The sequence below is a fragment of the Vipera berus genome, assembly GCF_964194415.1.
Source record: "Vipera berus genome assembly, chromosome: 9".
Classification (NCBI taxonomy): Eukaryota; Metazoa; Chordata; class Lepidosauria; order Squamata; family Viperidae; genus Vipera; species Vipera berus.
Genome location: NC_138212.1, coordinates 10,655,477 through 10,675,292, shown reverse-complemented (window position 1 = coordinate 10,675,292; position 19,816 = coordinate 10,655,477). Strand labels below are relative to the sequence as shown.

Sequence of the window (19,816 nt, the reverse complement as noted above, 5' to 3'; positions counted from 1 at the left end):
TGGAAGGCATACGTGGGAACATGACCCCAGGCCATTTCTACACAGGCCTATAGAATAGCACTCTAAGGCAGGGGTCCCCAACTCTAGGCTGTGGTCAGGAACCGGGCCACGCAAGCAAGCGAGGCCCCAGCCATGCAAACACAGGATCCAGGCAGTGCACAAAACCACTCTCTCCAGTCCGTGGAAAAAATGCCCAAGATGGAACTGGTTCCTGGAACTCAAAACGTTTAAGGGCCACTGGTTTAAGGAAATGTTCCTCAAAAGGTTTGTAACTTAAGTTACTAACTTAAGAAATCCTTAAAGCCTGGAATACCCTTCAAAAATGGTTATGAAAAAGGTTCTTGTTTAATTCTACTATTAAATGAACAAATAATATAGAAATTTTAAAAACTATTTTTTTAAAAAATAAAAAAATAAAAATTGGATTATCCTTTAAAAGAAAGGTAATGGGATCTGATACAAACAGAATACTGAAGTTTAGGCTGACCATTTTCTTTTTAATCTCCAATGCTGGACCGTCCTGTGATCATCTAAGCAGAGAATATTATAGATCATAAATAGAGAACTAATTATAGTGACAAACATCAATGATAAGTCAATGTTTAATTACCTAAACAGCTAGAGAACGACCCCAGGTGGAGGAAAAAAGCAGTGGAAGCAGGAGCGACTTCCGACTTCCTGCTTGTGGGAAGCTGGCAGGAAACACTGGAAATCACCACCATGTGATTGCAGAGATGCTGCTACGCCACAACTTTGCAAATAAAACTGGTCTGAACATTTTCAAGTAATATTTCAAGTAACAGTGACAATCTCTGTGGCAACCACGAGTGCGCGCTCAAAACTGATTTAGCTGGACTTTGGCTGGTTTCCCTTGAGAAGTTGCTATAAGGCAGCCTGCTAACTTCTGTAATAACTCTAATGAACATGTTCTTTTCCGTATAATAAAACGTAATGACACTATTTATTTGTATTCTGCCTTTTATTGTTATTTGTATACTGGATCAAACCACAGCACCACTAAGTGATAAAAACACTTCTTCTTCCCCACCGCCTTGACTCTCTTTTCCAAGGATTTACGCCCACTGAACTTTTCACACAACAAAACCATGGGAGATTTAGGGCTCGAAGGGAAGTTTTAAATAAGAAACAGTCTCTTTTTCCAAAAATCGCTCATTGAGAAAGGAATAGCTGCTCTGTGATATGTATTTCTGGCTTCTATATATCCAGGTTCAATTTCTTCTTCATTTCACGCATGGACAAATCAGTAGACAATAAAGGGAGGAGGAGGTCTTTTCTATTTTCTATTCCCTTAATATCTGAAAAAGCCAGTTCAGAGATATAATATTGAGCTCAACAGATATGACATGATAAAAGGCACCTTTTGTTGTGATTCAGGGTCAGCCTGTGGGTTCGGCAGTTGGGTCGGACGACTCAGAGGAGGAGGGGGGTGTTGAAGAGCTTGCTGATGATGGCCTTGAGGCTCCGCAGAGCCCTCAGCCAGGCCCCTCCCACCTGGTCACGACGGAGACCCAGCTGTGTGAGCCTGACAGCGTGGATGAAGATGACCCACAGCTGGCCCTGTTCAAGGACGCCCGACGCAGGAGGCAGTCAATCAGGAGTAAACAGAGGAAGGCAATGGGGCACCTCGGAAGGAGGCAGAGAGAAGCCATGCCCTGAACTGTATAAAAGGGGAATACGTGGGAGGGCTGGTTTGCTGAAGGCAACCGCTTGCAAAGCTCCTGTTTCATGGTTCGTGTTTGCTCTCTTTGCTCTGTGTTTTTATGTTAATAAATTTGGCAGGCTTAATTCCAGCCTCTTGCCTTCTTGTAAAAGGGGTTGTCCCTGCCTTTTCTGCAGGGCCGGTAGCAGGCTGGTACAGAACACCTTTTTAGGATCAATACTCCTACTCGGAATGAAGAATATATATATGAACGTGGCTAGTCCAAAGCAGGACCAACAGTCAGAGATGGCAGAGGTTACAGTCTCAAACACCAGTCCTCAATCTGTACCGGCAGCTGCACTGGTGACAAGAGGGGATGGTTTCGTACAACCTAGCTCCCGCACATGCATAAATGAAGTTTCACACACTTGTCCACTTCTTGTGCAGCCTGGTTCCCAACGGGCAGCATATTGGTACCGGTCCGCAGCCTGGGGGTTGGGGACCTCTGGTCTAAAACATTTGAAAAAACCCAGGCCAGTCTGGGATAGAAAAGTAGTATTAATCATCATTTAGTAGATCATGCATGTGTACAATTTGCTTAGCTATTAGTTTATTGAATAAGCCACAATTGGCTAAGTTCATACACAATAGGTTATGCCATAAATTTGGGCTTACTAATGCTTCTGTCTGCATTCAAAGCCAAACAACAAAGAATATCATTTAGTAACACTTTACAGCCAGCAATATCGTCACAGCATCACACAACCTACTATGAAGAATTCAAAATAAACAGGAAACCTATTCTATTCTATAAGGTCATAAATGTAGTTTTGTAAATATGTAGTCATTTTACAGAAAGGAAAAAAAAATAACATTTAGACGGCTGGAACATTGAAATGGATGAGCCGCTATAAACATACCTTTGAAATCGCCAAGTATTTAAGTACAGAAATGCCAAACACCTTAGGGGGCTATTTACTCAAGCAAGATTTGAGCAGCTGGACACAATTGTTAAATAAGGAAGGCATAATCAAATCCCGTATAATGAATATACTTATATTTGAGGAGCCCCCGAGACAGAAGACATAACACATATTTTATCTGAATGTCAATAGTATAAGAAAGAGATAAATCAGTATCTGGAACTGCATATTAGATGAATGGCCTATCGAGATTATTATATTAAAATAATAGATTTCATGTGCAGTCAGAACCCAAAAATTACATATAATATGGATTTTTACTTGAACCCAAAAATTACATATAATATGGATTTTTACTTGAACCCAAAAATTACATATAATATGGATTTTTACTTGAACAAAACAGTACAGCTGAGAACTGCATATGTGGTTCTAATTTGAGGTAAGTTGTAGGGTGACATGAAAATTGATTTGCATTTTCTTTTACAGTACTTATTTCTTTTATTCTATTTTTAACGTATGGTCTTATTATTGTTCTGTGTTTTATATTCTGTATTCTGCTTTGGCTTAATGGTTAATTCTGCTTTGGCTTAATGGTTAATCAATAAAGTATTACTGATACAACATCTGGACAAAAGGCAATATTCCCATAAACAGTGTGAGAGTTTTATCTCTAGTTCCATCTCTAAAATTAAGCCTAAATCAGGTCATTTATCATATGGAGACAAGGAAGAGCACTGGCTTTGCTAGAGGAAGATCAAGAGAATAAAATCACCTACTTACCTCCCCCATCGCCCTTCCTTCCAAAGCAAGTGCTTGAAAATCATGATTTAATTCATCCATGGATCGAACCTATTAGAGAGGCAAGAGAAACTTAAGTAAGAGAAACTGAAAAACTAGAGGATATAAAGCAGAATTTTGAGCAACTTGAACATAACCATATGTACTTAACTTGCATAAAAGTATATTTAAAATTACAGGTGCAAAAACAAAAGCAAATGTTTGGTTATCAGTTAAGGTACACAAATCATTTAAATTTACTGAAACAGAGAGATGGTTAGCCAACATAAAAGAAAATGCAACTGAAGCTAATATAACTAAACAAAACATTCACATTTACAATATGTGTATTCCTTTTAAGTTTGTAAATCTCAAAAAGTTTCTTGAAAAAACAAAAAGAAATAGAAGCTTATGACTGCACCTAAAAGAGACTCTGGATTGCATTTAATAATTAGAAAACCATCATTATCAACTGTATTAATTTTCTCTTATATGAAATGATATCTAATGAAATCTCTCCTACATTTCAGCTCAAAAGAAACACAACATGATTGTTTTCTTTTTCTTTCCCTCTATAAGTTGCCTTCTGAACTGGTAGCAATGGATACATTATTGTTATGTTACTGAAAGAATGCATAAAAATATACAAAGTCCATATGACTAACGAAATTGTTTACGCTCAGGACAAAACATCCATATCAATTTTATAGCATTAGACAAAGTTTACAGTAACTGAATCTATGCCTCATCATTCTGTGTAACAACTCAAAAGTAGAATCATCCAAAATTTCCTTATACTGTATTTACTGCTATAAATAGGCAAATGAATTAAGTTAATTCCAGAAACGGAGCAAAGAGAAGGGAAAAGGATAAAAAGCTTTTTCCCCCTTGATTCCTCCTAGGGAAAAGAAGGGCAAATAAATAACAAGTATTGTGTTGAAATGTGATGTGTATCTAGTCTGCAACCCCTAAAAACAGCTTCTGATTCATGCTAAAACAAATAAGACTAACTATGAAATTCATATGACATTAAAGATGTCCTGATTGTCTTAGGTAACATCAAATTTCACACTTATTTTCTCCTCAGGCGTGTACATATATTAATATAATTTTTGTGTTTACGGCTACCTTCAATCAGTTTTGATTCGAAGTGACTACATGAACATGTCTATGCAGTTTCTCACAACTATTTCAGAAACAGTCTACTATACAATACCATAACAATCCAACTTGACTAGAGCAATAGTTCCAAAGAGCTTTTATGCTCATATATTCTGATTGACATCAGAACAGAAAAGGATTGTGCAACTTTGTATTCTTGAGATTCCTCCAATACAGATACAGCTAGTCCTTGACTTAGGACCAGTTGCTTAGCAACTGTTCAAAGTTATGACCTACCTGAAAAATGGGCATTTCTAGCCATTCCAAAGTTTCGCAGTCACGTGACTGCATTTTGGACGCTCAGCAACACAGCATTTGTAGCCATTTGCAGCATCCTGTGGTCACATGAATGCAATTTTAACACCATTACTTCCAGTTTTATGCAGCTGCGTAGTTGGACAGAGTTTTGCCTGAAACATGATGCCCAACTGCAATTAACAACGGCCACACAAAAGGTCATAAAATCTGATTTACAACTGTCACAGTTTACCACAGTAATGGGCAAGCTCCATTACAGTAGTAACCTGAGAACTATAGCTGTATGTATGCTCTATCCCTGAACACAGCTAGTGATAGTATCCCAATTTTACGGATTACAGTCCTGATATTTCACTCATACTACTGAGTGGTAACTCCCAAATCAGCTTCAAACAATTCCACACTTCTACAGAAAGACAGCTGCAGTGTCCTTCTGGGATAAACAGCTTCAGAGGGAAAAAGAGGCTTAAGCAGAACCACTGCAAACAGGAGTCACCCCATCCTCATACTGTGTGGCTACATTGTCAAATCTAGTTCTATACTTAAGGGTATAATTAAAAAAACTGACTTGTAAAACATGATTCATTATTTTCCTCTTTCCTTTGTCAAGAAGCTGGTAAATTATAAGTGTTAGCATAAACTTGCTCATTATCTTATGTTGCTAGTGCTAATCAAAACATAGTCATCATTCTTGCTTTGAGATTAGTACTAAATAACTGGGGCAACAACAAATGAACAGGCAACATTTAAAGCAGGAGACCAAAACTATGTTATCTGTACAACAGCTTAAACCTTTGTTGTACTATTTTTTAAAAAAAACACTACCAAAATTGTTTTGTGTGAAAAGCAAAAACTTTCTCAAGGCAAAAATAAAAGAAATCAAAATTGGTAATGTTTCAAATTTACGCCAGGCCATTCAACTTCTCTCAACCTTTAAGAGGATTTTGAGGGGGAAAAACACAAACCTCAAATCAATTTTAAGTGTAGTATATGTTAAATTTTATATGGCAAACCTTATGTGCAAAGTATTAATATATTATCTTCAGACTGCTTATTTCAGCAATGGCCAATGGAAGTTTTTATTAACTGATTAAGCCCCCAGCTACAAAATTAGATGGAACGCTTAATGAAAGCTCGTATGATTGATCATTAATGAAAAGAATTTTACAGCTATAAATATTAAGATCAACCAAACATCTTTAAAAACGTAAAAAAAAACTGGTTATGAAAGCTGGGACTTACTAAACTATTGGATGGCAATACTTAAATATCTGCCAAAACAGAATGAGGAAACTACAAAAAAAGCTGAAAAAAATTGTTTTGTGTGAAAAGCAAAAACGTGTTTCATAAACTTTTCCAAGAAAAATCAGAGACAAATAATGAGAAAAAGTACTGTAAATTAAAAATTACACATACTGCCTCCAAATTCGCTAGTTCTCTACCAGACAATTGAAAAAAAATCACTTTTATAAAAGATCCCGTAGCACTGGGATAATCAGTTGACTCTGTGCCTATTCACTGATTCTTGGGCTTGTTAATTTTTACATAATGACTTATCTGGGGGATGGGACTTATCTGATGGAAGACACCACAAGCCTTATTCGTTCAGGATCTTGGGTCTCTCTCTCTCTCTTTCTCTGTGTTTGTAAAAAATAATAAAGGTGGTGTCCGTGTGTGTAAAATATAAATTTAAATGTTATAACTATCTCAGGCCTAGTTTATCCACTGTAACTGTCTCCTAACAGCCGTTGCTGATCTCTCCCTGTCCCGCGATCCTAGCACAGGTAGTCCTCAACTTACAATTACAGTTCAGCCCCCAATTTCTGTAGCTAAGTGGGACATTTGTGAAAAGGGAGTTCTGTCCCATTTTCTTGCCACAGTTGTTAAGTGAATCACTGCAGCTGGTAAGTTAATAACCCGGTTGTTAAATGAACTTGGTCTTGATTGTCAGAAGGTCGCAAAAGGTGATCACATGACCCTGGGACACAGCAATGGTTATAAAGCATCACATGATTATGGGCATGCTTGCAAAGGTCGTAACTGTGAAAAACGGTCATATATATATATATTTCAGTGCCTTTGTAATTTTGAACAGTCACTAAACAAACTGTTATAAGTTGAGGAGTACCTTACAAAACAGTGACATTTTGACTCTCTTGGGCCTTCCACATCATTTTCACGATTTCCTGGTACCTGTGTTTACAGCCCTCCAATTACATAATTCCCTCTGTCTGTCTTCCTTTATGTTTTGGTTCATTATGCCAATGTCACTGTCTCCAGTTTCTGGGTCTTTAGGGACCTGATCCTAAACCATCCCTTTCCCTCTGTGGAAATATGATGGTTTGAAATAGTTTTTCTTTTATTAGATTAGTGAATTATGGTAGGTCTGGTTGTTCCAGCCTAATTGTATTTAGGAGAAAATTGTAGGTTGCATCTGTTTTAAATATATTCAGTCCTACCCCAGAGTAGTTTAAAAAATCACTGTGTGGTTATTTTATTACGAATGAAGGCAAATAAATGTTATATTATTATTTATTAATATTGTTGTATTACATTGTTGCATTCTTTTACTGGCTCTTTATGCGTTCATATTTGTTTAATAGATTCTGGGTTTATGTTATTGGATTAATTTGTAATTACTGTTTTCTACTATAGGTTGGTAAAGGCATTTATTAAATCCTTACCCTTGTTCTCTTTATTGTCCTGCTTGTGCTGACAGGATGTAGAAAATGTTTTTGTGTTAAGTTTTGTAAGCTTAACAGAATCTTTCCCAATCTAGTGTCTTTCAGGAATGCTGACCCATAATTCCCATCTAGAGTCAGTGTGGGTAATTAGCGAATGAGTAAGAGCTCTGGAGCCTTTGTTTAGTTTTCAGTCTCCTTCCACATAGTCAACTGGATTCAACCGAGTTGACATGCATAGAGCTACATTATAAAACTTTTTCCTTCCACAGTGAATCTATGTTAAGGATTTACGCTCATCTAAATTATGGCACAGCTATTAGACACTAAATAACAACTGGTTTAGGAACAAAACAATTGGCTATCCCTAACAGCATATAGAATGACTTTACACATCAAAAGTAATTTCAGAAGGACAATATCTAAAGAGTTTTAATTTCCATATTCTATACACAATGTACCCAGCTAAAATAACTGATGGCATATCCCTTCTTAAGAAGTTTAATTTGTGTAATACCAGAGGATATTTTGCACAACAAGCAATACAGGTTTTAAATTAAGTAAAGGTTTGATATATGAACGTCCACATCAGGCTTTTAAATATTTTTTAATATCTTTCATGAAAATGTAACTGTGTTTCATAAACATTTGCAACTCAACTGCTTTGAAACTCATCAAATTTGGTGCTCAATGTATTTTGACGCAAAAATTTTGTCCCAGTGCTCACTGTTTGTTGGGTACTCAATGCACAAGCTAGAACTTGTCAGTGTCAGCTGCCTTGTGACTCACTACCTTATTCCTAATGGGAAAAATCTGTTTTGATACTCATCGTTTTTGGTACTCATCATGCCTCCTGGAGTACTGAGGTATTCTACAATTCAGGAGAAATACACCTCGATTATAACAGATTCTTACATTTAAAGCAACCAGAACATAATGTAGATCGTTTTCCAATTAAATTCTCAAATCAGGACCTGAGCTTTGTTTCATTCATAAGCACAGCCAAATGCTAGAAGAAATTAATATTCTTAACCCTTATTAGAAAATCCTGAAAAAGGGCTGGAATGAAAGCCCTTGCTGAATCTATCGGAAGAACCAGCCTAAGGACAGGAAAATCCTTCCAAAAGAGGACAGGCAGAAAGGCAGACCACAGATTTTGGGATAAATACCAGGGGTCCCTAACCCCTGGTCCGTGGACCGGTACCGGGCCACAGTATGCCAGTAACCAGTCCGCACAAACAAGCAAAGCCCCATTTTGGGATGCAGGCAGAACACAAAACCATGCACTCTCTGATCCATGGAAAAACCTTTCTCCACGGAACCGGTCCCTGGTGCCCAAAAGATTGGGGACCTCTGATATATACTATTATCTAAGCAGTATTGTACCACATGCTAGATAATAGTTTTACTCCAGCTCATCAAAATTTTGGTTGAGGTCATGCACAAAGGTTTATCCTATTAAGAATCTTGCTAATTCCCAAGCTCTTAAAGAGACAGCAGATTATCTTGTAGCTTTTATCCTTTTTTCAGAAAGTGTGTCAGGACACTCCTCTTTCATCTGGCATTCTGAGCTGCTGCAATGTTAACTTTACCAGTCATGTATGAATTTTAATGATGCTTCAGAAACAATTATTTCAGTATGTTAGTTGTCATTGTTCAGATGGAATAAATAAATAAAAACATGTTTCAAAGTAATGTGCTAATTGAAGTCTTCCATGAGAAGAGCATGGTAGGAATCTAAGCAGTGCAGACGCCTGAGAAGAAATTATCAAGTTAGCAGTTTGAAATCTGAACACTGAAGAGTGAATATATATGATTTCTGCTACAAAAAATACTGAGAAATTAAACAGGGTATGCTTAGCAGCTGTCACTACTATTTGATAGACATTCTCAAAAAAATGCACAATTCATTTTCACAAGAAGACAGTAATTATTTATTTTACAGCGCTCTTTATGTATAAGATTAAATCCACAGAGTAAATTTCATCAAGAGAAAATATATTTCTCAAAGCATGGCTACGCTTCACAGGTTGTCTTACTCTTTGTCAACTTTTAAAAGGGGGTGTCCGGTTCCTAGAAGGACAAAAATGTTAAGAATTGGACATTCAGCTCTGATCCAAACTTCATATTCTTAAGAGACTGAATCTGTTCAAGATTCTCATTAGCTCGGGAAGGCCCTTTTTAAAAGAACATGTTTAATGAGATTAGTTTCAAATTTTCACTTTTAAACAATCTAACAATGCCAACATGCTAAAACAAAAAGAATTAAAAGTTGTGAAAATCATTATCTTTAAATTAACATCAACACATAAAAAATAAACACAGTCCCACCCTGTCTTCTAAATCCCCATTACTACCCACAGCCTTCTATATATGAATACAATATAGTGAGTTTCTACATAGCATTCCAAGCACATAGAACAAAGGCATATAGCAGCAGCTATTTCCTGCCTACATTATAAATCACCACGACCACCCTTCTTCCATGTGGCTCAAAAGAAAAGAGCTGATGGAAACACACTCCCATTTCAATGGCTTTTGACAGATGATTCAGGGAAACATAATTACTGTATCCATATAATTTAGTTTCTAGAAGGTTTACAGGACCATAAAAAGCATATACAAAAGAAAGGCTTTGCTTGGGTGACCAAATAGATGTTTTAAATTTAATTTGAAAACATTTTTAAAATTCCCCGGTTATTGGATATGTAATAAAATTCAGCTTACTTAAAAATATTTACTAGCAGCAGTAGGAGGGCAGAGAGAAATGAAAGTCCCAGGAATGTTTGGTTTTTAAGTTATGCTTCCCCCAGTCCCAGCAGACATGGGACTGAACAAGCAGCAAACTATAGACATTCCACCAATATAAAACATTAAGCATCTTTGCCAGTGACGCTTTAAGAACTTTGATAAATGTACTAAATAGATTAACAATAGCAGCACATCTGAAAAGGAAAGAAAAGGGTGAGGGAGAGAAAGAAGCATTACACTCCCAATTTTGATACAAAAGCAAATTAAACAAGCTTAAAACAATTGATGAATATTCTGATTTGAATCAAAAGGTATTTGGAATCTCTTGTTACTGTGCTCTAAGCAAAAAAAGAATGTCAGTTTGAAAATGCAAGAAGAAAGAGAAGGAAACATGATCAATTAGATACACAGGCATTTCATAACATCCACCGCATGCAGCTACCATAAGGCCCGCTTAGCTCATTTGTTCAGTTCTGAAATATTTAACTTTTTACCTGATGTTCAGCATGAATGTTATCCCCAGTAGGCCACCGATGTTTGCTGTTATTATAGCTGCCTCCACCACTTCCGCCTCCCCCAAGCTGCTCACCATGCTGCCTCTGAAAGAAGTAATCCACCATTGCGTCGTCCTGGGAGCGACCTGCAACCCCTATGGATCCAGGAACAGGGCTGGAGTGGGTCCCTGCTGCAAGGGCTTGATTTGCAGCTGGCTGTGACTGAGCCTGGGACCCTGTTCCAGATGTCAAAACAACAGGCATGTTGGGATTAGCTGTGTCTTGACTGTGCTGTTTCAGGTGGGGGCTGAAAGAGTCCTGCCAGAGCACTGCTTTTCTCTTCAAAACACATGCAACGCTCATTCCACCAGTACCTAAGGGAAGACAAGTTCAAAACACTAATTAAATTGAGTCTGCCATTTCCAAAACTCACTGAATAGCCATATCAAGGAATCCTAAAACTACGTCCCACATGTATCACTACACTAGCCCAGTGGCCCCCAACCTTTTGGGCACTAGGGACTGATTCCGTGGAGAGAGGTTTTTCCGTGGACCAGAAGAGGTGTGGTTTTGTGTGTTGCCTGCATCCCACAGATAGGGCTTCACTTGTTTGTGTGGCCCACTTTGTGGCATGCCGCAGCCCAGTGCCGATCCACAGACCTGGGGTTGGGGAGCCCTGTACTACCTTACTTTTTCACAAGGCATTCTTGAAAGTGTACCACAGCAAACATTACTGGATGAACGCATGTATCCCTAAATTCCTGGATGAAAAATAATTTTGGGTACATGCATACATACACACATATTCCCCCTTACACACTCCTCATTCCTTCAGAGTGGTATCAGCAACTACTTTTAATTTTAAGTAAGACATAATTCCCAGTTTAGTTGGAATTCAAGGAAATGTGATCATGGCTTATTTAAAGAGTTTGGATGATACAATATACAGAAGCAAAAGTGCTAAGGGTGCATGCATGAAACATCATTACTCCTGTTTCCATACAGTAATACTTTTCACACATCTATCATCTCAAAGAGAAAAAAAAGACAATTCAGCATGCTCTGGATTGCAGCTTAATCAACCTATATTTGGATATCAAAATTACAAAGTTTCCAGTTTTGCTGTTTATATATAGTAACAACAAATTATTAACAAAATGTGGTCAAATTAAAATATTTACTTAAATAAAATTATTTCAATCTGCATTCAGTGCCATCATTAAGTGTAACTTATTTTGTTATTTGGAGCTACAGCTCCAAAACAAATAATTAATTTTTCTTCTCTTTTTATTTCCAAATATGAAAGCATTCTCCAGTTTAAAGTTGCTGCTTGTCCTACAGGAATGGCAAAGAAGTTGCATTATAACTGACATTTTTTAAATTAACATATAAATAAAATATATATGTTGGCTTTCTACTCTACAGACTAGCTTAAGCAGGAAAAATGTGTTTTGATGTAACAAAACAATGAAAAAAAGAGTAACCAAGCCGCCAGGCAAATTACTGCAATCTCTATATTTAGACAACCACTGAAATCAGAACTACTGTACTTTAACCAGTATTTTTGAAGCATAGCCAACCAAATTGTCCTTAGGAAGTGAAGCCACAAAGTAAGTACTACTACTACAGGCCTACAACTGAAAGAGTGAAGAGTGGGGGCAAGGCAGTTTCCTTGCAAAGGGGAAAATCTGGAAAGCCTACAGAGAAATTCCATTTCTTAAAATTATTTGGTAAATGAATAACAGTCAAATAAAGCATGCAAACAGCATGTATACTCTTAATTAAGTAAGAGCTGTCCTTTATTTTGTTCAGGTGAATTATTCCTCTGAAACACAGTTGAACTTCAGGATATTCTACTGAGCTAAGCTATGCATTACAACATTCAGAGTTGCTTGGCCCAGAAGTCTGAGCATAGCATTTTCCAGAAGGTGGATCTGTGCTTCTGACAAGCCATAAGAGAGCAGCATTCAACAGACCTCTCATTTCAATAAAATCTGGAGAAACACTTTCACACCTCATAAGAGGCCACTATTCTTGCCACTGTATAGGGATATTACAATGAGATGGCATACCTTTCTGATTTTCTAAAGGACATGTCAATGAAATGCACTCTGAGAAACATGAGGAAATTTAAGTTATCAATAGTAGACACGGTGACTATATGAGACATTCAGAATCCATGGCAGGTTATCTTACACACCAGTTCCTAGATAACAATGGTGTGAGAGAACTGCTGCCTTTCCACTCTGTTAAGTTTCCTAAATCCATCCCAGTTGCATGAAATGGTCTTCGGGCTGATTCATCAGAATTATTCTTCTCTTATAAAATAGAGGAAATCCTACAGTTGCATAACACTACCAGGATTATCAAAAGTTGTCATCCCTCCCTTCCCCAATAACCTATTGGCCCATTACTGGAGCGATAAGAAGAGTAAATTAAGCAATTGTGTAGAATTTCTAGAGTTTTTCAGGAGGGATTTGATCATATTTTGTTTCCATTAATATTCTCAGGAAGTTAACACGATCCAGAGCATGTTTGGCTAAAGAAGGAAAAAAGAACTAACATGAGAGAACTATTGTTTTTTTTCACAAACCTGAGTGAGGGTGTAAGCTGTTATGCATCAGCTATTTCTCTGCTATATTTAGTGATAACAAACTATTTGTTATTTGTAGTCTTTGTTATAAATTTAAATGCTGTGAACGGCTTTGTCAACCTTCTAGATCAAAAGTGGGATACAAAACCAAAATGGTTTGAGTGCTGTTCATGGGCCTTGAAAGCTTATCTTGCAATTCTTTTTAAAAAATAATGTAAGAGGTTTTGAGATAATTAAAAAATTAAGTCAATATATTTTGAACAGCACTGCATTCACGATTTTTGTGTTGCACTAATGCTCCTTATCAATCCATCTGTCTCAAGATGTAAAGACAAATCCATATGACAAAAGGCTATCTTACTACAAGAATAGCAGCAACAATGAGCATTCCCAAGGTCAATTGGCGAAACAAATTTTCAATTCTTCAGTGAATGACTGCCTGTATTGAAAATGTTAAGGGTAAAAGTATTATTTTTCTATATTCAAAATTAAAAGAAAAACCTACAGTATTGTGTATTAATTTATTCATGGGCATTGTTGTTTAATCGTTTTTAATTTTTGTATCTTGTTTTTTAATATGTATTACCCTGTTCACCGCCCTGAGTCCTTCAAGAGAAGGGCAGTATACAAATTAAATAAATAAATAAATAAATAAATAATTCTTAATTACTGAAATAAAACATATTTTCAGCATCATCTCCAGGACCAAGTCAATAAATTAGTGCTTGAGGGGAAAAAATATTGGTGAGTATATGTTTCTGTACACCTTCCCCTGTAAAACCATTGCTTTTATGGATGTTTAGATAGTATCAGTTCTATTCATGAACATGGAAAAGAAAGCACCCCATGCAATGTAACTGCTGCATTGTTGCTTGCAAAATTGTTAAGAAAACTAATTCTATTCTGTCTTCTGGAGAATTCAAGAATATGGCGCAATGGTTAGAATGTTAGTTAAAAACATCCCAGCTTAAATCAGCTCAGAACCTGAGAAGATTTTGAGCCAGACATTTGCTCTTACTCAGAAGCTAACTATCACATAGGACCACAGGAGGACAAGAAAAGACTTTGTAGGTTGCAGGAGCTATATGGAAAAAGAGTAGGCTAAACTATGATGAAGGAATTAATCACTTTCTCCTCAGAATCTTAGCAAGCATCAGTACTACCAACAGTCATAGATTTTTATCTGCCATCCGCAAGGCATCCCAAAATGAGTAAGCCTGACAAGTTTTGAACAGCAAATGGGGAGCAGCATCACAGGAAAATTAAGTGTAAAAATGTTTGCATTACTCCATGGAAACAGGTGACACTGAGCCTGATCATTCAGAGAACTGAGAAATGAACCCATCGCATCTCGTGGGATTTCTTCATTAGCCCATGTCTTTACCCCCTCTTGTTTACAAGAAGAAATTATAGTGCACCTCCTATTTTTAGTTAAGACATCTATATTACAGAATTATCATTATCAGATGATTAATGGAATTAAATCTCCTGGAAAATTCTAGAACCTACATAGGTAAGATTCACCTGTCATGGTGTATATTTGACTAGAATGTCAAGGATGCTGTTGCCTAGAAATTTAGATGCATTATTTAAATTCTAAAGGGGCACTCTAAAACTGACAGATTACAATTCCCATTGACCCTAACCTGGCCGGACATCTACGGTTTATCAACTCTCCCTTATCAAAAGTTCATTGCCATTAGGAGAAAATAGAACACTAAAGTTCTACTACCTTCATTTTTCACTCAACAAAAAGTCCTGCTGTACAATTTGAAACATGCCATTTAAGAATATTACAACTCAGTAAGTTCAGGCCTCATGATCACCACTGCTTTTTTAATTTCCCTACTTTGAGCCCCTAAATTGTTTTTGGTTTTGATTCAGTTGCCGGCGAGATTTATTTGTAGTTATCAAAGAGTTTGTCAATGTATTCTTTAATAAAAAGTTATGCCTGCTATAAATTACCCAGTGTTAAGCTGGAACGGAAATTAAAACATGATCACAAAAAGCCATGGTGTATTAATATTTTGCTGAACAAACCAATACTGTCACTCTAGATTCACACAGGATACCAAGCCAAAACCAAATAAATCACTTTACAGCTGAGCACAATGTGAAGCTACACATAGCGCACACACAAGCACATATATTTATGTGTACTCATCTCTTTCTCTATATATATATATGTGTACACACACACACACAGCTTGAAATAAACTCAAAAATCAGTTTGGTAATAAGAAAACTGTCTTCTAAATAGTACATCTAAATGTAAAACTTTACTTTGAAAATCCCATGCAAGAAAATATTTTTAAATACCTCTAGTCTAAATACCTGTAATTTAAACTTATCTTATCAGGCCATCAAAACTGTCTTTAATGCAAAACCTAAAATCAGCTGTTTCCCCTCACAACTGCTTTCAAACTATACAACCTAAAAACACTAAACAGTCGACTAATATAGGACATAATTCCCCACATTACATGCATGGGGAATAAACATGGCTGAATACAGTGGAAATCACTATAAATAAACATTTACAAAATCAGGCTACATTGTTAAAACTGTCCCGGAAATGCAATCCAAACACTAAAAACTTAACAAATTACACAAGTCTCCCCTGTTTAAACAAAACATTTGATAACTACAACAGGACTTACTCCTGGATATGTACTGACTGGACTGTAAAATACTGCTAAGCCTTTTTTCACAGGACAAATTCGCATTATAACAATAGGCCACCCGGTCCTCTTCCATAACTGCTTTGTTTCCAAGCTGCTCGGCCAAAACTAACTTGAAACTGGAACAGCCGAGGGCCTAGGAAGAGATGAAAACAGCCTCCTGTTGCTGCTTGCTCCCTTAACGGACCAAAACATAATTTTTAAAAAGTTATAGAAGCGAAGCCAAGAAAGAAAAGCCTTATATTTTGTTCCCAGTCCCCTTTATTTAGTGGAGGGGTGGGGGGTGGGGAGAGGAAATCAACTCGGCGCACTTTTTTGCCTTGTTAATCCTAACCTAAACATTACCGAAGTCCCAAAAATAATAATAATAATAATCAAGCCCAATTACATCCTACCAAGCGACCCAGCTTTCAAATGAAGGACAACCAAATCTTTCATCGTTTAACACAGCCCAAAGCTTAACGGATGACATCCCTACAACCCCAAACAGATAAAAAAAACTTCATACCCTAGGAGCTTGTGCAGAAGTCACGTACTCCATTTCCTGCCCATACGACTCCTCTACGTGTTAATTAAGACCTCGCCTTCCCCATCCTAGTTATTTTCCCTTGTCTTACTTTTCTCTCCCCCCCCACCCCACTTTCCTTTCAAAACCACGATGGAGTTGGATGAAGGCAGGGGGAAAGCCCCCTCCCCCTCAAGAAATCACCAAGCCACCTTCCTCCTGGCTGTTTGGAAACAGTATCCTAAAGGCCAACCCAAGCGTTCCCCCTCCCCCCAAGAAAAGCGAAAGGGCAGGGAGGGGGCGGGGGAGGGAGGAAAAAATAAAATCGAGCCAAGCCGCCGTTGGGGAGCGTAGGGGAACCCCCTTTCTTTTCTTTGGGGTCGGCCGAACGGGGCAGCCGCCGCTTCCCCTTGTTCCCCCAAGAAGCGGCTGGCCTTTCTCTCCCCTTCCTGGAACAACAATAGAGGCCTTGCCTCGGACTCGACAACATGTACCAGGAACAAGCGCGAGGAAGAGCCTCGGCAAGAATGCCCGCCCAGGGCCGCCTTTCGGAGGGCCCTACGCCGCCTCGGCCGAAGCCCTTAACCCCAATACGACTTCGCCGTCGGGCCTCCTGGGCTCCGGAGTCCCGTTCTAAGTCGCTTCGGTCCGGATACTCACGGGCGGAACGGTAGGATGAAGACGGATCTCAACGGCCCCCCCCTCCCCCCGGCCTCGTAAGCTCCGGCTGCCGCTCCCCCTTTGCCTTTCACTTCCACAACATGGCGGCGCACTGGGGACTCGGGGAGTCGCGCTGCATTCTGGGAAGTTGAGGCTGGCAGCGCGGAGAAGCTCGGGCGCCGCGGAGTTTCACCCCGCCCCCCCGGCGTGGCGGGATCTGGGCAAGCGAGAAGAAAGGGAAAGAAAGGGGAGGGTCTTTCGGTAGGGTTTCTTCCCACCGCCCGGACGCGTCTGAGCCGGCGGGGGTGGAGGGGTGGGGGGGAAGGAAAGTTGCATTGGATCTCCGTGCATTCTTCGCACGAGCCATAAAATGCCCATTTTTGCCAAGAGAAGATTGGGCTGGTTGGGGCTGCGGGGGGGGGGGCTGAGTGAATGACCGATTTGAGCGAACAGATACGGGTTAACAGGAATGTTGCATTCACAAATGCAATGATCCAGCACGGGGGGGAGGGAGGGAGGGAGGGAAACAGCTGATCCCCTATATCAGACAATACGTTGCAACACGGGTGCCTGCGGCCCCGCAACGCGTTGCAAACGAAATCCGCCCGCGGTCAGTGGTCAGAGCGAGTTGCGGAAGCCCCGATGGCCAAGGAAAAGGAAGGCGAAGGAGTGAACAGCTGGCTCGACAGGCAGAAATCCGAGAGGTCTACCCCAACCGGCTCTCTCTGCCCGCAAGAGATGGGCAAGGTTTGGAAGCTTTGACGACAATAATTGCACTTTAAAAAAAAAGTTTCACTCGGTGTTTTTCAAACTTGGAAACTTTTAAGATGTGTGCACTTCATAATAATAATAACTCACTGGAGTGATACTGCTGCCCCTTCTATAACGGGGTGATTCACAACTGGGGTCCTGCTCTTCCACTGAGCTTTGTATAACTATAGTGTGTTTTTTTTTGTTTTTTTGCTTGAAATCTGCCCAGCATCGTGAAAGAATCGGGCAGCATTGACATTTGATGACATACAGTAACCCTAGCAAGTTGGCTACCACATGATACATTTAAAAATTAAACCAAGGTTAGTCTTTTGTCCAAACGATTGCTTGGCTTATAACAGGTTATAATAGACCTGGTTAAGTCTGTCAGGTGAACCAAGCCATACCCAGTGGAAAACACTAGGCTGTTTTTAATTGGAACAAAAAGTGCTCCAACTTCTCTTCCTTCCTATAAACAACCCACAAACAATAGTTCCTTCACCAACATTAGTTAGTTCCATATTCTCGGCAGCAGATGAAATCCACTCAACCCAATTTCACACTCTCACCAGTTTTTTTCAGAAGAGCAAGCACAAGATGACACCAGCCATACTAGACCGAGTTGAGTATGGTGGGACAATGCCCCGTTTCTCCCGAGGCCTCAGATTTGCAGATCTCAGTTGCTACTCTTAGTCAATACAGTAAACCAGCGTGATCTTGTACAATTTCCTCCAACTTTCTGCCAGCTTCCTGCTTTGCAAATATGGACTTGCCACCCATAAACAGCTTGTCAGTAGCCTGTCAATCTTCCCCCACCTTTTTTTAGTAGAAATATTTGCTAAATGCCCATCCAAATCAAGCCTCCGGATCCTTCTGCAAACTTTTAAAACCTGAAAGATAAGGTGGTGCTCACTTGATTTACCTTAGGAATCACAGATTAAAACAAAGGGTGAATACAGATAACAAATAATAATCTGCTTTCTAAATACCTTTCCTATGGAAATGGAACACAGTAGCACTTTCCAATGAATATTAGACGATATTAGAATATTAGCATGGGAGAACTGTGGCTAGGCCTCTTCAAAGCAAAGGTCAAAACTCCACAAAACTATGCTTTCAAAGGGAAGAACTGCAGACCCAATACATCTAGAGAATTCATATTGAAGCAAATTTATTAGAGATAAGGATTGGGACTTACCCAGTCCTTGTGTGAACTTATATTGTGGTTTGTCAGCCGTGTTTTTGTTTAGTATATCCTGTGGACCGATCTAATTGTGCTTTATTCCATGTATTATTAGTAAAAAAAAAATCGTAGGAAAACATGCTGTGTGAGCAGGCATCTCTAGCCTGTATACAAGATTCGGCTTCCACAGAACGTATCTGTAACTTTAAAAAAAAAAGTGGGCGGTGCGGAATTACACAAAGAAAGGTCCCTCTGAAAACCTCTTCGTTATAAATACAGATGATCGACTTTGTGGACTCTATGTCCCACCTTGCATTGCTTTTCCCGGATATGAAAGTTGGATATATTACACATTGACCCTGTGCATTCTGGGACTCGTAGTTCCTGCAAGCATACATCCAAGTGAAAGGAACCGCTCGTTTGAAATCCGGCGAGGAGGAACAATCCAGGAAGAGAAAATCAGGTTGAAAGAAGGAGGAGGATTCAAAACAAACAAACAAAAAAAGCCGCTCTTAATAAGATTTCCGGTTTCCTTACTACTCTGGCAATTTTACTATTAGCCATTGATATCTAGAGCATCAGCACAGCAACAGAAATATACCCATTATAACGCTGCAGAATTTTGGAACATCGTAATTCTATGGCTTATTTGTATAACGAAATCAAGTTGCGAAAGTTGTTTAAATGAATGCATAAAATAAAATTATATTTTATTTGAAATAAACAGCAGAGAAAT

General features: G+C 38.7%; 1 protein-coding gene across 3 annotated transcripts in view; it reads right to left on the bottom strand.

Moving 5' to 3' along the window:
* Window positions 1-19,119, bottom strand: part of PUM1 (pumilio RNA binding family member 1) — a 49,750-nt gene extending 30,631 nt beyond the window's left edge. Inside the window, exons 1-3 of one of the 3 annotated variants that reach the window (XM_081335474.1) lie at window positions 19,096-19,119; window positions 10,709-11,082; window positions 3,367-3,435 (exon numbers count right to left, since the gene is read on the bottom strand). In XM_081335474.1, coding sequence (XP_081191600.1) covers window positions 3,367-3,435; window positions 10,709-11,071 — 432 coding nt within the window. In that variant the 5' untranslated portion in view covers window positions 11,072-11,082; window positions 19,096-19,119. Of the gene's footprint in view, window positions 1-3,366; window positions 3,436-10,708; window positions 11,083-15,961; window positions 15,980-17,147; window positions 17,274-19,095 lie in introns of those variants that run through there. The other 2 variants (XM_081335473.1, XM_081335472.1) reach the window with 2 other exon arrangements.
* Window positions 19,120-19,816: the final 697 nt, after the last annotated feature.